At 52.9% G+C, this 19,754-nt stretch overlaps 1 protein-coding gene across 4 annotated transcripts in view; it reads right to left on the bottom strand.

Moving 5' to 3' along the window:
* Nucleotides 1-225: 225 nt before the first annotated feature.
* The window catches only part of LOC105472884 (actinin alpha 1), a 108,386-nt gene continuing 88,857 nt past the window's right edge, over nt 226-19,754 (bottom strand). Inside the window, exons 9-22 of one of the 4 annotated variants that reach the window (XM_011726450.3) lie at nt 18,964-19,056; nt 17,365-17,595; nt 15,449-15,596; nt 11,642-11,792; nt 10,981-11,089; nt 10,376-10,516; nt 8,753-8,935; nt 8,338-8,472; nt 6,694-6,873; nt 5,864-6,010; nt 4,890-4,970; nt 4,356-4,421; nt 2,969-3,127; nt 226-926 (exon numbers count right to left, since the gene is read on the bottom strand). In XM_011726450.3, the coding sequence (XP_011724752.1) occupies nt 768-926; nt 2,969-3,127; nt 4,356-4,421; nt 4,890-4,970; nt 5,864-6,010; nt 6,694-6,873; nt 8,338-8,472; nt 8,753-8,935; nt 10,376-10,516; nt 10,981-11,089; nt 11,642-11,792; nt 15,449-15,596; nt 17,365-17,595; nt 18,964-19,056 (1,983 nt within the window). In that variant the 3' untranslated portion in view covers nt 226-767. Of the gene's footprint in view, nt 927-2,968; nt 4,971-5,863; nt 6,011-6,693; nt 6,874-8,337; nt 8,473-8,752; nt 8,936-10,375; nt 10,517-10,980; nt 11,090-11,641; nt 11,793-15,448; nt 15,597-17,364; nt 17,596-18,963; nt 19,057-19,754 lie in introns of those variants that run through there. The other 3 variants (XM_011726451.3, XM_011726452.3, XM_071099975.1) reach the window with 3 other exon arrangements.

The following is a 19,754-nucleotide window of genomic DNA, read 5'->3' as shown; positions in this document are numbered from 1 at the left end:
TCCAGAAAACATCAAGCAAGGAGCAGGCAAAGAGCTGTCATAGGAGTGTGGTTGTTTTAATACCGTTCTTGCCAAGCAATATCAAAGTTGTCCATATTCTCCAAGTTTGTCCTATTTTTTATAGACAATATTAAAATTTTTTAAGTGTGTGCTGATAAAGAGACTAGTCACACCTCTGGGGATTTAAAAATGAGAAGCCACATAAATTCTCTTCCTTAAAAAACAGCCATTTCAAAAGATTTTCTTTAATATCATAAAATATTTTCATGGACAAGTGAGCTAGCAAACACACATGCACCAATGTGCCTTTTGACAAGAGTACCCCCTACCCCGACTCCCACACCAAAGTGGACATGAGATTGAAGAAATGAATACAGCAGATGGAACAGATAGAAGAAAAAAAAATCAGTAAAAAGGATGGAAGATAACTTTGTGCTTGGTTATTTTCCTATGTCACAACAAAACAAGACATTTCGGTGCAAATAGTTAATCTTTCCTCTTTTTTTCCATTTGGTGGAGAAAAAAATACTTTTTCTATAATAAAATATGTAGTTTTTTGGTTTTTAACGTAACTTTTTTTTTTCTTTTTTGCAGAAAATAATTTTGTAAACTGTCACTTCGCGGGCAGGGAGGCTCGATGCCACGTGGGCCCCAGCTCGCCCCGGTGGAGGCTGGGAGCTGAAACCGAACCTAGGCAGGAGATGGGCGACGGCGGAGGTGCAAGGCAGGGCACGGCGCACGGGACGAGGGCGGCCGGGCAGGGTGGATTAGAGGTCACTCTCGCCGTACAGTGCCGTGGAGAAGGACATGTAGTCCAGAGCACCTGGCACGGAGTCGGGGCCGGTGTAGGGGGCCATCCGCGCGATGCAGTACTCGGCCTGGTCAGGCGGCAGCTCGCGGCGCAGCTCGTCCACGGTAATGTAGTTCTGCGGGGAGAGAGTGGTCAGGGCGGCCGCAAAGTCCAGCAGCCGTAAAGCGGGGTGGCCCAACACAGCCGCAAAGCCTGGCCGCGTGAAGGCAGCGCATGCCGTTTGCATTATGCCTCCCTCCTGGAACTAGAGGATGTATGGACATAAATATCCACACATGTACATACCGCATACACATGTATTTTTAAAACTGTCTCAGGTTTTCCACTTCAGTACCTACTTTTTAAGCCACTTTCCAATCTAATTCCATGTGCCAATTAGACCTATAACCATCTTCTGAATCACACTAGTCTGCAATAATTGCGTGCTGGAGCAGTATCCGCAGATACTCTGGTGGAGCGTATAGGTTTCTGGGGGGACCCCACACGTACTCAGCTGAGCTCTCTGGAGGCTTTGGACAGAGAGTCTAATTTTAATGAGCCCTCCAGCAGATTAAGAACACCATCCACGTTTGGGCATCATTGCTTCCCAAATATGGTCAGGCTATCTTAAGCTCCTTTGCAGAAAGGTGGGCCTTGCCCCATCCAAGCAGCTCCAGCCTGGGTATCTGCCTTCTCCCAGGTTTTGCAAATGCTAGGTCTATTTGAAAGCTGTGTCTTTTAGGAGCTTCAAGATCCAGGAGAGCTCATTTGGGGGCTCTGACCCACAAGGTAGTCCCCCTGCACCATGCCCTACCTCTGCCAGAGCGCCCTGGGAACCAGTTTGAGGGAGGGTGGAGCTGCCACTGTCAATCCCAAAGTTGGGAGACGAGGCCCCTATCTCGGCCCCAGTTTTCCTCTTCTACAAAATTAGCAACTAAAACTAAATGGTTTGAGGATCCTTCCAGCTCCAAGGTGCTATGATGCAAATAAGGTTGTTCTTGTACTTAAATCAGACCTTTAGGGACTTCTTTGTAGGTTCAGCCTTTATTCCCTTGTAGACAGACATTTCAGAAATTATACTCCCTCCCTACTGGCTTTTGCTTTTGGTAACTGAATCTTTTCCGTTTAAGATGGAGTCTCACTCTGTCACCCAAACTGGAGTGCAGTGGTGCGATCTCAGCTCACCGCAACCTCCACCTCCCAGGTTCAAGCAATTCTCAGGTCTCAGCCTCCCGAGTAGTTGGAATGACAGGTGCATGCCACCACACTCGGCTAATTTTTTGTATTTTTAGTAGAGATGGGGTTTTGCCATGTTGGCCAGGCTGGTCTTGAACTCCTGACCTCAGGTGATCCACCCACCTCGGCCTCCCAAAGGGCTGGAATTACAGGCATGAGCCATCATGCCTGGCCTGAATCTTTTCAGTTTTGAAGGAAGGATGGCATAAGGATTTACTGTGACTTTACAGAACAGAACACAGACCCTAGCCCCTCATCCCACCCCCACCATTTCTTCTGGCTGCTCTGTGAGTCTTTACTATAATATTTGAGGGATCTGTGGCTTCTATAGATCCCCTCAGGTCCCTGGGCTGGAGATGGCTGTGGTTCTGGGTGATATCCAGGTCTACCAATGACCATCTCAGAACAGTGGAGACTTGGACTGAGCCTCTGGCATCCATGGAGACAATCCCCTGCATCCCTCCACTGCCAGGTGGACTGTTGCAGGGTACTTGGGAGATTGGGAAACCCAGAGTGGATCACTGCTCAAGGTAGAAAACACGAGAGACGTGCTTCCTTCTTGTGTCCCACAGTCCCTCTTCCTGCTCCCACTATAGTCCGTGCCAATGCACAGGATGATACCAAGGGTGAAGTCCCAGGGGTTGTCAGATGGACTCCAAGAGTCCAATCACATATCCACACCACTCTACTCCCCTCTGCCACCCGTCATTTCATCCCAGCTATGGAGTCCCTCACTGGCAAGCAGTGATCCTGGGAGGGTCACTTATACTAATCCTGTGTCCTGACATGAGCCCAAGGCATTACACAAATGGGTAGAAGTGGCAAACAAGGAGAGGCCAAAGGACCCTGGAAGAAGGGGCGGTTCCAGCTCTCACCCCTCTAGATCACAGTCCAGCCAGTGCCTGCCACCCCAGCACAATGCCCATGCCATAGAACACCCACCTTGTCCCCAGCCAGGATCTTGAAGGAAGCCATGACTTGGTCTGCTGTATCTGTATCGGCTGTCTCACGGGACATGAAGTCAATGAAGGCCTGGAATGTCACTACCCCCAGGCGGTTAGGGTCCACAATGCTCATGATGCGGGCAAATTCTGCTTCTCCCTGGAGGAAACAGCCAACCCCAGGCCTGTCAGCCCATGGCCTGCTGAGAATATCTCATAGGGACTGAAGACCCTGGGGGCTCAGATCAGCCTGTGGCTGGAAGAGGAGGGCACATCCCCCTGACCTAACCTGGGTTGTCCTAAGGGTATGATGGGGACATAACACCCAAGAGGAGAGACCCAGCTCAGGGTTTCCCATGCCCTGCAGATGCCTGGGTTCCTCTTACAGCAAATAATCATATTGATAATAACTACAGTGATCACAACGATTAACAATGGCTGACACCTATGCAGCATATCTTATATGCCAAGTATTAACCTAAAAGCTTTATTTCAATTCATTTAATCCTCACTACAACCATAAAGGTAGGTATTTTATTATCTTCATTGTACAGATGAGAAATCTGAAGCCCAGACAGGCTAAGTGACTTGCCCAGGGTCACACAGCCAGGAAGCAGCAGAACTGGGATTTGAACTCAGGCAGTCTGGTTCTAGAATCTGTTCTCTCCCCACCACACTGTATTTTCTATGTGCCAGATACATGCACAGACTTAAATTCCTTCATTTAACCCTTGCAACAGTCCTGTAGGGTTCCCCCACTTCACCTGAGGCTACACGCTAATGATGGCAGGGCTGGGATTTACTCCCAGGTTCACTGCTCCTAGCCCCATGCCCATGCCCTGCACTGGGCAGCTTGTGAGCTCTTCACTTGGCACCATGGCCCAGGAGCCACCAGACTGCCCTGCTCAGAATGTCTGTGTGAGGGGGGACAGAATAGGAAGGTTGGGGAGTGGGGAACGGCCTGGGACAATCCAGAGGGGCAGCAGGCCCGACCAGAGCCACCGCCAGGACAGAGGTGGAAGGTCTCAATTTCCATGCTCCATGTGAGGTGACGCAGGCCAACCCCCAACCTGGGATGTCCCACACCACCAGTCCTTCCTGCCAGTCTCAGGGTCAGCCCAGCTGTCCACAGTGGGAGTGAGGAAGTACCAGAAGATGAAGTAGCACAGAGACTGAGACGAGGAGGCCAGGGCTCCTGGATACACACAGGCCGGTGGCCGGGCCGGCTTTCAGGGAGCCATCTTCCCCAAGGACATGGGCCTTGTGGCTCCTCCAGGGAGGGCAATCCCTAGCCTGAGGGCCTCCAGCCTGCCACTCCTGGGACTTGGCCGCTCCCGCCAGCTGGCTGCCTCCTCACCAGGGCAGACAGAGGGTGGGGTTTACGTTACCATGTTGTAACCCATGGAGATCAGGCAGGCGCGGAAATCATCCGTGTCCATCATGCCTGTCTTCTTCTGTGGGGGGCAGTGGTACCAAGACACAAGGAGGGTCGGGAAGGCAGGAAGAGGAAGGGCCGGCCCGGGGCCAGGAAGACAGAAACAGATGGCCAGAGCGGGGATGAGGTTTATGGTTTGGGGGATCAGGACGGGGAAAGGAACATAGGAGGAGAAGATGCGAACACACATAGGTGGCAATGTCCAAAGACAGGAGGAAGACAGAGCAGGGAGATGCAAAAATCCACCCATGGGATGAAGAGCGGTGAGGATGGAAGACAGTGGGCACCCAGCAGGTTGCCACGAAAGACAGCAGAGGGCAGAGGGTGGACCAGTGACAGGGCAGACAGAAACAGCAGGAGAGGACAAGCCCCATGGCCCATAGGAGGGGGACAGGAGATCCAGACAGAGAGAAGAGAAAAAGGAAAAACGCATTATTTCTCGCCCCAGACGCCACCCCTGAGCGTGCTCCATGCAGGAGGCGAGTACCTGGGGGTCGTTGCCAATATCATAACCCAAGCTGATGAGGCAGGCTTTGAACTCCTCGGGACCCAGTGTGCCGGAGTGATCCTGGGGCCGCGGTGCGCCAGGCAGCGAGCCATGCGGTGTCAGGGAGGTGGAGCCGTGAGGGGGGCATGCCCCGGGGGAGGGTGGCGTGTGTGGGGAGACACAGGGACAGGCATGCGGAGGGAGGGTGGGGGCGGGGGAGGAGGGGAAATAAAAGTGCACACGGTTAGACACACCAACGAGGCTCCAGGGGGTGCCCTCCCCCCAGCACACACAGCCCTGCTCCAAGAAGCAGGACCAGAGTGGGGTGTGATGAGCCACAAGGGTGAGAAGCTCCCCCAGAAGTGACCCAGCCCCCCAGTTTCCCCAGGGACTTCCCCCCAGGTGCCTAGAGAGCCATGAAGCAGGCAGGGGTGGTGGGCAGCACCCAAGAACATGCTCCCACGCCTTGGGACCGCCCGCAAGCCCCAGGGCACTGGGAAGGGGCAGCCCACTAAAACCCGGCCTGACCCAGAGCTGGGATGGGAACCCAGGACCAAGGCCTCTGACATCCCCAGCGGAGTCCCAGAGGCCGCTGGAGGTCGGGGTAGGGGTGGGAGCCAGCAAGGGCAGGAGGAGTCTCTCTTCTGCTCCTCTGTCTCCACAGCCAGGGAGCAGCAAGCCTTCACTGTGGGTGACTCTTCATGGTAGGAGAGCAAGGGTCAGGGGTCAAAGGTCCTCTTTCTACCCACAGTATGAACACTCTCTCCCAGAAAGCAGGGAAGCTTATGAGGCACCAACACAGGTTTTCCAAGGTTGGTTTTGTGGGGTGCATCGAGTCAGGGCAGGCTGATGGCAGTTTCCCCTTTCTCTCCCTCTTCACTTGCATGGCAGCCCACATCCCGGGGAAGTGCCCTCCAGGGCCCTGGGGCAGGGGTTGGGGGCTGCACTAAGAAAATACAGGGTGGGGCTCTCACCCGGTCAAAGTGGTTGAAGGAGGCCCGGAACTCATTCATCTGCTCCTGGCTAATGCCCTTGGCATCCCGGGTCAGGATCTGGTTCTCCACCTCGTTGATGGTCCTGGCGATGGTGGTGAGCAGCTGCTCCCAGCCCACACGGATGTGCTGCAGGCAGGCAAGCAGCCTGTCAGCAAAGGGGTCCCAGGCCTGGGATCCTGGCGGCCCCTATCCACCCTACTCCCCAACTATCAAAATGGCTAAAGCCATCAAACTTGGCCTTCCGTGTGGCTGAGTGTCACCAGAGGGAGGGGAACCAGGACAAGGACAACCTACTAGGGCAGGGACCCTAGATGATCAAGGGGGCAGGGTGGCAGCCTCTGCCTGGGAGAGCAAAGAGACTGGGACTTGCCAATGGGGGTCAGGTCAGGAAGGAGGGCAGATTTTGGGGTAGGAAAGATTGAGACAAAAAAATGTGTGATTCCCTGAACCTCCAACCCCACAACCCCAGCCCACACACACTTTCACAGTTAAAACAACTAGCCATCTTACAAGCAGGTGCCTGAGCCAGTGTTTGGAGCCCGCCAGCACCCGGAACCACCAGAAGTGCTTATTCTGAACTCCACCCCCGAACTAGTGAAGCAAATTCTAGAGATGGGGCCTAGAAATATGTATTCTCAACACGTTCCTCGGGAAAGCAGAAGGTACTAAAAGTTGAAGATGTGAGGCTTCAGAGGTGAAGTGAATTTATCCTCCAACTATGACCTGTTTCCTTGGAGACTTCCCCACCCAGCAGGAAGGACAGAAGGGGACATGTGCTCCCCGAGAGGAACAAGGCCAGGCCCACCCACCTCCATGGTGTAGTTGGTGTGCTTGTTGTCGAAGATGAGCGCCTCCTGGATGAGCTGGTGGTCGCCCTCCAGCTGATCAATCTTTGGCTTGTAGTTGACAATGCTCTTCTCATACTGCCGCAGGTGGCTGAGCTGGTCCTCCAGGGTCCCGTGCATCTCAATGGAGATCCTCCCAATCTCCTGCTCACCGGCAAAGAGGCACCTTGTCAGACCACCTCACTCTGCTCCCATAGGGTGGGGACTGGGGCCTCCAAAATCATTTGTTAAGCCTTCAAATGATTCTCAGTTCCTATCCCAGCCCTAAGGAGGCCATCACTGGTAATTAGTAAGACACTTTTAGCATGGGTGCTCCTAGGTATGGAAACAGCACCACAGAGGTATATAACAAGCACTGTTATCACTGGATGAAATACCTACCAGCTCTCAGGTACCTGTCAGCCTCAGGAAGGGAATGCAGGGTCAGTTCTAACCTAAACATTCACTCCTCTGCTTGCCATTCAAATGCCCCTTTCCCAAGTCTTGTCCATCTCAGGGACCCACTGAGCCAGGATCCTTGTAGCCTCGGCAGACCTCACTCACCTCCCTCAGTGCCCATGCTCTTGCTCCTGCTGTTCCGCCTCCTGGGATGCCTGCCCTGGCTCACCTGAATCCCATCCATCCCTGCAGGCCAGGCCTAATGCCCATTTCTCTCTGTTATTCATCCATGTAAACAACCCTTGTTTGTGAAAGCACTTTCTGTCCACTCAATTCAATCCAGTAGCTATTTCCTGCCTGTCTACTAAGGACAATGTGCTGGCAGGGGGGCGGGGGGCGACACACACAAATGTGAACTCAACATGGTCTCTGCCCTTAAGGAACTCAGAGGCCACGCTCTAGCCAAGCAGGGCCCCTTTCCTGATCTGCTAAAGCACCCCACTATCTACCCCACACAATTCAGCAAAACATTCTGTGCTCCACTGGGTTCAGTTCTCTTTCTGGGATGATCAGTCATCTTCTTTGGCCAGGCTCATTGCTCAGGAGGAGGAGGAGAGGAAGGGGAGGCCTGGTCAACAAGAGACACCAAAGGAATTAAGCTGGATCAGGTGCTCAGGAGCTGACTCTCCTATGGGACTTTCACAGGCAGCTTCTTCTTTTTTTTTTTTTGGCGATGGAGTCTCGCTCCGTTGCCCAGGCTGCAGTGCAATGGCACAATCTTGGCTCACTGCAACCTCTGCCTACCAGGTTCAAGTGATTTTCCTGCCTCAGGCTCCCAAGTAGCTGGGATTACAGGCACACATCACCACACCTGGCTGATTTTTGTATTTTTAGTAGAGACGGTGTTTCACCATGTTGGCCAGGCTGCTCTGGAACTCCTGACCTCAGGTGATCCACCTGCCTTGGCCTCCCAAAGTGCTGGGATTACAGGCGTGAGCCCATAGGCAGCTTCTTAGTGGTGTGCTCATATGTCTTTGCTCCCAAATCAGATAGTGCCAGCAGGGCTTCCTCACATAGACCCCCACAGCCTTCTACAGGAGAGCAGACCCATGGTGCGCTCAGGGCCTCAGTCCTCCATGGGTCCCACCGAGGGAGACAGGCAGCCTGGCTGGCTGGGATAGTGTGGGGAGGGGTGGGAGCCCCAGCACTGCTTCCCAGCACGGGACCCACCTCCATCTTGGTCTGGATCCAGGGCCCGATGACATTGGCCTGTGCCCCAAACTGCTTGCGTAGCCTCTCATTGTGCTGCTGTCGGGCGTGCTCCTCCGTCAGAGCTTGGTCCCTCCGAGGCACCAGCTGCCGCACCTGGGGCAGGAATAACAAGGCAACTTTGGGGACAGGTCAGCCATCTGCCCATGTGCCAGATGAGGAAATGGAGGACCCAGGAGGGGAAGGGCCGGTCAGTAACAGAACAGGAGTGAAGGCGTCAACCTGTTCTGGAAATCCAGTCATTTGACATTTGGACAAACAATGAGTGTTTACTATATGACAATTTTAAATGAAATTGATAAAAATCAATTAAAATGGACAAAAATCCCTGCCTTTATGAAACTTACAATGGCTCGGCCCATGCCCTTCAACTCACGTGGTCCCATTTGCCATTGATCTCCTGAGGCGTGATGGTTGTGTAGGGGTTGGTGCCCGCCATATTGACGTGGTACGTCTGGACAATCTTGGACACCTCGTTGTGGATGCCCAGGATAGCCAGACGCTCCTTATCAGCATCAGGGAGGGTGGCCTTGAACTGCTCATGGGCTGTGGTCAGTCCCTGGACAGAGATGGGAATATATGGGTAAGAGGAACAAAGGGAGCGCTAGAAGTGAGTGGAAGGGCCATGGAAGTTGAGTTCCACACCAGCTGGGAGACCAGGAGGCATCAATTCAAAGATTCTTGTGGCTGAGAACTGGGATGGTAGGTATGGCCACAGGAAGGAGAAGCCACAGTCATCAAAAGCAACAGTTTCATCCTTGGGGCTGGTGAAATTAACAGCAACCCCTCTGGCGTGTTCACCACCTGACAGGTCAAGGAGAAGGGCTGCTCCCGAGGCTCACTCCCCAGATGACCTCCCACAACGTGGACTTCCTTAGCTCCTGGCAATACCTTTTAAATCCAGTACTCTGCAGCTGCATGAAAGATTGAGGAAGCTGCTAATTGATGTGAAATGAGCTCCAAATAAATGTTACATTAAAAATCAAGGTTCACGGCTGAGCACAGTGACTCATGCCTGTAATCCCAGCACTTTGGAAGGCTGAAATGGGAGGATCTCTTGAAGCCAGGAGTTCGAGACCAGCCTGGGCAACAAAGAAAAACCCCATTTCCACAAAAATAAAAATTAAAAAATTAGCCAGGCATAGTGATGTGAGCCTGTAGTCCCAGCTACTAGGGAGGCTGCAGCAGGAGGATCCCTTAAGCCCAGGAGTTGGAGGCTGTAGTGAGCTATGATCCCACCACTGCATTCCAGCCTGGGTGACAGAGTGAGACCTTGTCTCTAAAAAAATAAAATAAATAAGGCCGGGTGCAGTGGCTCAAGCCTGTAATCCCAGCACTTTGGGAGGCCGAGACGGGCAGATCACGAGGTCAGGAGATCGAGACCATCCTGGCTAACCCGGTGAAACCCCGTCTCTACTAAAAAAAACAAAAAACTAGCCGGGCGAGGTGGCGGGCGCCTATAGTCCCACCTACTCGGGAGGCTGAGGCAGGAGAATGGCGTAAACCCGGGAGGCGGAGCTTGCAGTGAGCTGAGATCCGGCCACTGCACTCCAGCCTGGGTGACAGAGTGAGACTCTGTCTCAAAAAAAATATAAATAAATAAAAATAAAATAAAATAAAATAAATAAAAATCAAGGTTTAGAATATGGTATATAATAAAAGCTACTTTTTGTTTTATACAAAAAGGGTGCAAAGCATGGAAACAAACATACTTGCTTGTATGCAGAGACTGTAGTCAAATTCTTACCTTTGGGGAGAGAACTAGGGACTGGAGGATAAGGAGTCAGAGGGAGACCCTATCATACACCCTTTTTAATTTTTTTATTATTTTAGACCATGCACATATATTATCTTTTCAAAATAAGTCAAATGCAAAGGTTTTTCGTCTATAAAATCCTTGGGATGCTCTTCCTCAGGGACAGTCCTGCAAAAGTGACCCACAGAGCATGGGCCAGGGGCCCCAAGGGATCCAGCCTCTGGGGAGTGGGGTGGGGCTCACCTGGATCTCCTCAATGGTGTGCACAATGAAGGTGTCCTGCAGGTCCTCCATGGCCCCCTCCATCCAGTTGTTGAAGGGTGCGGCCCTCTTGGCATACTCCAAGTACAGCTGGTCAATGGTCTCCAGCAGTTTCTCGGTCCGCTGGGAGTACCAAATAGGGTGGGGGTTAGTACAGTGATGTCCAGAATCATCCCCCACTCCTATCGAGATCCTTCTGGTGAGCCCCAGGTCTAGAAGCACTGCCTGAATCAGGCAGAAAGAACAAGCTCTTCCTGCCAGGTGTCTGAACCATCTCACATCGCAGTCACCTGGCCTGGCTCCCAGAGTCTGGTGTATAGAATAGGAGGGTTCTCAAATGGCTGGGGTTGGGCTGTAAAGCACACTAAACTGGGAGGATGAGACAAGTGAGGGCAAGAGAGGAGGCATCGCCATGAGGGCAAAGTCCAAATCCTGTGCCAAAGTAAATCTTCCACATTTAGGCCAGGGTTGGGGGAGGTCTGGGGAACCCATAGTCTTTTAGCCCAAAGCAAAGAGAGTCAAAAAGCAGGAAGGGGCACCTCAGGACTGCTGGATATGGGCCTAGTTCTCCCTCTGGGACCCCTCACCTCCAGAGCTTCCCTTCGCTTCTGAGTTAAGGCCCCCAGATTGTCCCACTGGTCACAGATCTTTTGGCAACGGGCGTTGACACTGGGTGAGTCATAATAGTCCAGCTCACTGGGGAGGGAAGAGACAAGGAAGTTGGGGGACCCAGGTTAATTTCATGGCCCATCTCCCTCTCCCTGAGGCTGCCAGTGGGGTAGCTGGTGGTGCTGGGAAGAGCCAGGGGCACTCCCTTCAAGAGACCTTCCAGGTACTCCTTCCACCCCCTCCCGTCTTTCAGGAGACTCGCAGAGAGGAGACCAAAGAAGACCCCTTCCCCAATCATGGCTGGAGGTGACACCAGCCTTCACCACAATGGCCAATGGCAGGGAGCCCTCAAGGCCCAACCAGAAAGCTCGGAACCAAGGCTTGGTCACCCTCTGCTCCTGTACTAGCTACAGGTGAGAACTGGTGGCCTTTAACAGGAAGGCAGTGGTCCCGGGCTTCTTCCCCACCAGGAGAGATATTTATTTTCTGCGTTGACTCCCTTCCCACCTGGGCACCCACCTGTGCCCACCCTCCCCACCTTCCATGGCCGCCCCCCCACCTCCCCCAGCAGCTGAGAAAGCCCAGCCTTGGCCCCTCACCACAGGGCACTACAGGGTAGGGGTATCTGGGGCCACCTACTTGAGTTCCTGTGCGATGGCGGCAATCTGCTCCACGCGGTCCTGGTGGGCAGCCAGGTCACTCTCGAAGGCCTCATGCTTCTTGAGCAGGGCCTTGATCTCCGAGAGGGTGGCCGTCTCATAGTCCTTCTGTCGCAGCATGGCCTCTTTGCCTGGATTGAGAGAGGGCCACACGGCTGAGCAAGAGTGAGAAGCATCTCCTTGGTCCCAACCGCCCACCCCTCAGGGCCCCAGGAGCTCCACTTCCGGGGGTGCTTCCCACAGAGATGCCCATCATGTAGGGATCTGCAGTGTACAAAAGCAGATGTGCAACTAGAACATCCAACCACGGGTGCAACGGGGAAAAGCACTGCTCTCCTCAGAGCACTTCCAAGGCCATGAAAGTGTCTACGTAGGAAGGCTATGCAGAAGTCTGTGGGAACGCATAGGGCATGACACTATACACACAACAGGAAACACAGCCATCCACACCCTCTGGTATAACCAGGAAAAAAACAACCCAAGCACCTCAGGGGCACCCTGCCTTTAGAATGTCCCCAGTTACTGTCACTGGCTGCCGGCAGCCCTGCAGGGGCCCCTTCCCTGGGTCGGTGTGTCCAGTGCACTCTGCACAGAATTCGACAGTGGCTAGTGCCTTCTCTGACCCTCAGACACACTGTCCTCTCTTTACAGGGCATGAGCAGGTCTTGCGTTTCTTAAATTTGTTTCCACAGGAGGAAAGCAGGAACAAGAAATGACCTCCCACAGTCATTGTTAGACGATGCTCACCAGCTGCCTTGTGAAGTTGACAGGTACCGGACGGGGGCTGGCCCGGCCTCCCTCACTCACACACCCAACCCTCTGCTGCTGGGATGCTCAGCCTGTCTCAAAAAATAAGGCTGAGCTGGGAGCCAAGGCTGTGTCCCCAGGCGGCATTTCTTTCCTGCCCCCTGCTCTTTCTTCTTTAAAACAGAATGGTAATACATCAAGTTTTGAAAAAATTATAGGTAAGCCTACTTATCCACTCCTATTCAGTCGTTCCTTATGTGGATATTCTGTGAACACTTTGGGCATATATAAATTATGTTTCCTGCTTTTAAAATATTTAGCAGCACATTGGTCGGGCGTGGTGGCTCACGCCTGTAATCCCAGCACTTTGGGAGGCTGAGGCGGGCAGATCACGAGGTCATCAGGAGATCGAGACCATCCTGACCAACATGGTGAAACCCTGTGTCTATTAAAAATACAAAAATTAGGCTGGGCGCGGTGGCTCAAGCCTGTAATCCCAGCACTTTGGGAGGCCGAGACGGGCGGATCACTAGGTCAGGAGATGGAGACCATCCTGGCTAACACGGTGAAACCCCGTCTCTACTAAAAAATACAAAAAACTAGCCGGGCGAGGTGGCGGACGCCTGTAATCCCAGCTACTCAGGAGGCTGAGGCAGGAGAATGGTGTGAACCCGGGAGGCGGAGCTTGCAGTGAGCTGAGATCCGGCCACTGCACTCCAGCCTGGGTGACAGAGCGAGACTCCGTCTCAAAAAAAAAAAAAAAAAAAATTAGCTGGGCATGGTGGCACACGCCTGTAATCCCAGCTACCTGGGAGGCTGAGGCAGGAGAATCGCTTGAACCAGGGAGTTGGAGGTTGCAGTGAGCCAAGATGGTGCCACTGCACTCCAGCCTGGGTGACAGAGCGAGACTCTGTCTCAAAAAAAAAAAAAAAATTAGCAGCACATTATTGGAATTTCTACCCTGGCTCCACAGTCTTCTCATGCAGACGTCTGCTGAAAGGCTGCACGTCCACTGCCCTAACCCTTCACTGTCCTACTGTGGGGTGCTGGGCCCCTCGGCTTGCCCTAGTGTGGATGTCTCCATGTTCAGGATGGATTCTTCAGACAGTCTCAAGAAATGGAATTCCCAGGTTAGAGTGTAGTAAACTTGGTAGACGTGAATACATGTGGCCAAACTGCTTTCCCCAGAGGCTGTGCCAGCATGCCAGCACTTCTCGTGCCCCTGCTGGTGGCTGGCAAGCCGACAAGGTCAATCTTTGCTCTGTACCTTGGCTGTGAGCTGGACCCGATAGAAGCAGGTGATGAATCAGTGCAATCCCCACTATCCCTCCTCCATTCTGCCCTGTCCACGCCTGGATAAATAACTCCAGGCACACACAGTGGAAGTGGGGGCAGCAACCTCTTACCATTGTGTGCAAAGCCCAGCATTTTACTTACAAAGGGGAACTAGACCCAACCCCCCTTAGCCAGTCAAGCACACTCCATCCCTACACCAGGGGTCCCCACCCGCCGGGCCATAGACTGGTACCAGTTCATGGCCTGTTACGAACTGGGCCAAACAGCAGGAGGTGAGCCAGCAGGTGGGTGAGCATTACCACCTGAGCTCCGCCTCCTGTTGAGTCAGGGGCGGCATTAGATTCTCACAGGAGCTCAAACTCTATTGTGAACTGCGCATACGAGGGATCTAGGTTGTGTGCTCCTTATGAGAATCTAATGCCTGATGATCTGAAGTAGAACAGCCATCCTGAAAGCATCTGCCTCCTCCCCACTCCGTGGAAAAACTGTCTTCCATGAAACTGGTCCCTGGTGCCAACAAGGCTGGGGACCGCTGCCCTACACCAAGCCAAGCCACTCCCAAATGGCCTTGGGGTATGGTTCTTCCTTCTCATCTCCAACCTAAGGTCTGAGGAGTACAAAACAGGGCTGAATGGGGGAGTCTTAGGGCACTGAGCTCCGCCGGCCAATGGGTCTGCCCCAGACTCCAGCTGAAATGGCCGGAGGGGCCCCAGCAGATGGGCAGCCTGTTCCCCACCTCCAGCCATGGTCCAGGTTCTGGGGAAACACTATCCTAGGTATGATCCTCTCTCTTCAGAGTTCACCTTAGCTGCCAATAAGCAGACACCAGACACGTCCCCAAGAGCCTCAAGGTTGGAGTAACAGGGACACACATGTGCTATGGCAAAGGCCAGTTCATTGTAATTGGAGGCCAGGAAATACAGGAAAAAGAACTGAACAGATGAAAACCATAAACATGACATGTACTATAATACTGAAGCCTCACAACAACCCTATGAGGAGGCTGAATTAGGTTGAATGGGGTCCCCCATAAAACTCATGTCAACCCAGAACCTCAAGATGGAACCTTATTTGGAAATAGGGTCTTTGCAGACACAATTCCTTAAGATGACATTATACGGCTGGGCGCAGTGGCTCACGTCTGTAATCCCAACACTTCAGGAGGCAGAAGCAGGTGGATCACCTGAGATCAGGAGTTCAAAACCAGCCTGACCAACATGGTGAAACTAAAAACACAAAAATTAGCTGGGCATGGTGGCGGGCCCTGTAGTCCCAGCTACTAGGGAGGCTGGGGCAGGAGAACTGCTTGAACCTGGGAAGCAGAGGTTGCAGTGAGCCAAGATTCCGCCATTGTACTCGATCCTGGGCAACAAGAGCAAAATTCCGTCTCAAAAAACCCCCCCAAAAAACAAAAAACCAAAGTGAACACTCAGGTGGTAGAGCATTTGGCTGCAAGGTGAACATTCACACAGCACTGCACTATGCAGGAACTCCCCTCAGAACTTTGTTATGTATTAACTGATTAAATTCTTATAAGCCAGTGAGGTTGGTACTATTATTATCCCCACTTTACAGATGAGGAAGCTGAGGCAACCAGAAGGCTAATGAACTTGCCTAATGCCATGGAACTAGTAAGAGACCAAATGAAACAAACAAAAAGCAAAGAATAGCGTAGTGGCTGCCGGCTGGGCTGGAGAGTACGAAAGTGAAGCCCTGGGGAGGCAGGAGGCTGGGTTGGCCTCACCGTCAGTCCAGGCCTCGTGGATGGAGGCCTTCTGCCGGAACTTCTCTGCCAGGTGGTCCAGTCGCTCCAGCCTCCGGATCTCGTTCAGCAACCACTCCTCATAGCCCTTCTCCACCTGCTCCAGGCAGCCCCAGGCATTGTTGATGTCCTGTGGGGATGGGAGGTACAGGGTCAGGATCTGCCTCGGGCCTAGGCTTCAGGTCCCCTGGCCCCCTAGACCCCTGAAGGTGCCCCATGCCTTCCAGGAAGAGCCCCTTCCCTATCTCTGCCCCATATCCACCCCAGCCAGGCGGCCCCACCCTACCTCCCATCTCCCACTGGTATTTTCTGGGCTCCCAGGAGCCAGGCCTCCTGGGCAAGGCATGGGACCTGCGTCTACATTGGTCACCCAGCTATGGGACTTTGAGAATAGAGCCCTGTGGGGAAACAGCCCCAGGCTCTCCCTGACTAGGATTGGTTTCCCACAGGACTCTATCCAATCACAGGGGCCACACATGTGCTAAGGCAAAGGGCCCCCCCAGGTAAACAGACCAACAATGAATGAGGCAAGCAGGCACTGGAGCTGCCCAGCCTCCCCATGGTCCTGGATCCATTCATGGACTCAGGCCTCTGGGCAGTAGCCTGGGGCCTACAGAGACCCTGGCCTGGGTGAGCCGGCCAGAATTCTGGGAGGACAGATGCCAAGTGCCAACCCACACCCCCCTTCAGACAGGGCCATGCCTCCAGTTTGTGCAAGGGTACCCAGCTGGGCAGTCGCTGGGGTTGCACCCTGCAAGCCACCCTCCCCATCACATGTCCCCAGGCCAAGCTACATCTGTCCCCCAGAAAGGGTACTTTGTCTAATTCTCATAGAGCACCCTTAGGCTAGCAGTGGCTCTGGCCACCTAAAAGCCACTGATTCAGCCTTGGAGCCCCGAAATGACGGCAACTTTCCAAACTGCAGACACACTTGCAATGTATTCTCCCTCCACCACCCCCTGGGTTGCTCTGCCCACAATGCTGTTTGCCTTTCACCCTCCCCTTCTAGACCTGTCGTGTGCCCGGGACGCTCCTATTACTTTTCACTTAAGGACAAAAAGCTCCGTCATGGCAAATTTCTTATTTTCTTCTGGGTGTTTCTCTGGCTATACAATTTTTCCCTAAGTTGTGGGGACAATGTCAAGGGGGATGAATAACAAAAATAACCTAAAAGAAGAGTATTTTATGACATGGAAAGCTGGTCAGAATATAATGTAAGATTGGAGTTTTTTTTTTTTTTTTAAAGCAGCTTATTATATAAAACATGCTTTAGTTATCTGTCAGTGCACACTTGAGTACAAAAATGGGGAAAAATGTTTAATTTCAAATACATACGCTTTAGGATTCCCTCAAATATTTACATGAAAAAACCAAAAAGATTAAAATCATTTTTTTAAAGTTGATACTAGGTAGTAAGATCTTCAGTAATTTCTATGTTCTGTATTTTGCTTATTTGTATCTTTGAAATATACTACCCAAAAAACCCATGAAACTATTACTTAAGTAATAATATTTTTTAACTACTTAAGATTCCATGTAAGTAGAAATCAACTTGACTGTGATTCAATTATGCCCTGTTTTGTTCAGGGTATCAAAAAGCATTGTGTTCACAGGGATGATTTTTTGTGAGAGGGAGGTCTGGAGTAGATGCTCAGGGGTCTGGAAGGGCAAGCCTGACCCAGAATGGTGTGGGCAGAGGGGGCCGCCCCCCATGGCCGAGTTCGGGCTTGTGCCTGGGTGATAAGGGGAAGGGGGATGTGACTTCTGGAGCAGTGTATGTAGGCAGAAGCACACACACCCATCCCCACCCCCATAAAGCTGACTTTGACCACGACTAGGAGCAGCTCAGAGGTGGAGGCAGTCCAGTTTAGCGGCCCAGGCTCACCCCCAGTGCTCACCGAGACCATCCTGCCCTCGGAGGGCATGAAGGCGGGCCGGTTGCTGAGCCGCAGCTTGGTCTGCAGCGTGTTGAAGTTGATCTCCAGCTGGCACTTCTCCTGCACCTTGGGCGGCTTGTGCAGGCGCCGGTAGTCCCGGAAGTCCTCCAGCTTCTGCTGCATGGCATGCATGGTGTTCTCGGGCACCCGGTTCTCCAGCCACGGGATGGTGCGGCGGATCCACTCCAACAGCTAGGGCAGGAAGGCGGTGGGGGCAGGAGGTGAGGACGCGGGGAGGGAGTGTGCTAGAGCCAGCCTCCCTCTCCTTCCAGTCCTTCCCGCAAGGGGAAGGGGTCTCTCCTGGTAGCACACTCCTTCCCAATTACCGACATTCCCAGGCCATGAAGCCAGCTTCCAGGGTGTTCCCTTTGAGAACCACAGGCTTCGTGAAGCCTGGCTACTAGAGTACATCGACTCACAGTCACATCACTCAACCTCCCTGCTTTGCTAAGGGAAGACCCATAGACCTGGTGTGAAAATAGTGCAACTAAAAGGCAGGAAGGAAACCTGGGTTTTAGTACCAGGTTCTAACTGGCTTGGCCTCAGTTTCCTCATCTATACCATGGAGGGGGTTAATAGCTGTTTCCAGAAGTTCTTGCCATCTGACTTCCTAGGAATCTAGAATGTGGGTCTCTGACTTAAAAGGGAAGAGGCTGGCTTCTGGGCAGAGAGCTGGCCTGGAGCACAAGCAGGCACGGCCTGGACTGTTTTCCTTGAGCCAAGATGATGGTGGTGGAGAAGGTGGAGGGGTGCACATGACAATAGGAGTACACTGAACACCTGCAGGGGGCCAGGCACATCACACACATGGACTCATCTGAATCATCACAGAAACACTACGAAGCTAAGGGCTGTGGTCATCTGCATGTTACAGAGGAGGCACTCAAGGCCCTACCAGGTCCTGGAACTTGCCAAGGTGACCTGGCTGGAATGGCAGAAATTTAAACCCAGGTACTTGGGCTCCAGAACCTGGGTTCTTACTATGCTGGGCAGCAGATCCCCCAAGAGCCTGGGCTGAGCAGCTCAAAGGGCTGAATTCTTTCAAGAAGAGGAGGCTTAACCCAAATGTAGCCAATGGCAGAACAGGAAACCCAGCACTGCGTGATCCTGTCCCCTGAAAAGTAGGGGACAGCCGCTATGTTTGGTAGCTGCTATGCTAGCCTAAGCCAGCACTAATTTACCAAAAGCCCTACCCTCACCCTCTTACAACGAGATGCGCTCCTTCTCTCATTGAAGAAAAACTCACAGACTAAAAGTACACCAGGCTGGAAAGGGCTCTGACATCCCCTGGCTCAACTCTCACTTGACAAGTGAAAAAAACAAGACCCTGAGAGGCAAAGGGATATCCTAGGCTCATGATGACTCAGGGACCGGCCTCTGCCCCCACCTCACTACTTTCTGGGAGAGCCACAACAGAGCTCAGGCTGCCCTGGACTAGCTATATTGGGATCAGAGACTATACCAGCCTGGGACTATGCTCCAAGGAAAGATTTGGAGGTACACGTTCTAGGGGACTGACTCTTGCTAGAGACAGGCCAGGTGAACCCAGGGGGTACCCACATCACTGGCCAGCTTCTCGTAGTCTTCCATAAGCTGCTCGTTCTCCTGGTTGACGGCCAACACCTTGCAGATGCGATTGGCTGCTGTCTCCGCCTGGCAACAAGACAGAGAGAGTCACGACCAGCCAGCCCCAGCAGCAGGGGCACCTGGTACACACCTGTGCTGACAAAGCCCCTCCCATCCCTGCAGCTCCCTGTGATTGGAAGGGGGTTAAGAAGGCTGTGAGGCCACATTCCTCCTCTCTCCTTACCATCCTCCTTGCCAGCCCATGGCCAGGTCCCATGGGTCAGGTGAGCCTGGACAGAGGTCTTGGTGGCTGAACTGGGACCCTGGAGAACAGCCTGAGTTTAAGGCCCAACCTGCAGGTTGGGAAGAAACTAATCCAATGACTGATACAATCAAAATGCTCAGGTCAGGCGGAGAGGTGAGAAAATTCATGCCCATCCTGGAATTCCAAGTGGAGGCACTGGAATTCCAAGGCTTAGGGCCTCTGGCTGGATTTTCCAGGATCTTAGAGATGTGGGAATTCAAATCTGGGAGTCCTGGGATAAAGTGCTGACTGAGAAATCGTGGGACCTCTCGGGATCCCTGCAGAATCTCCCAAGACTCTTGGCCCAAAGCCTGAAGCACTTTAGAGAAAACTGAGGGACCCCTCTACTGCACCCAAGTCCAGACTTCCAGATCAACCAAGTATGGACCCAATGCCCAGCAAGCCCAGCGCAGGCCCCTCTGGGACAGCTAAGCACACATCATGCGCTGTGTGCTGGGCTCGCAGGGACCCAAGACAGGCC

This window comes from Macaca nemestrina, chromosome 7 (assembly GCF_043159975.1).
Source record: "Macaca nemestrina isolate mMacNem1 chromosome 7, mMacNem.hap1, whole genome shotgun sequence".
In the NCBI taxonomy this organism is placed as follows: Eukaryota; Metazoa; Chordata; class Mammalia; order Primates; family Cercopithecidae; genus Macaca; species Macaca nemestrina.
Note: the sequence above shows the minus strand (reverse complement) of the source record. Positions and strands in the feature narration are given on the sequence as shown.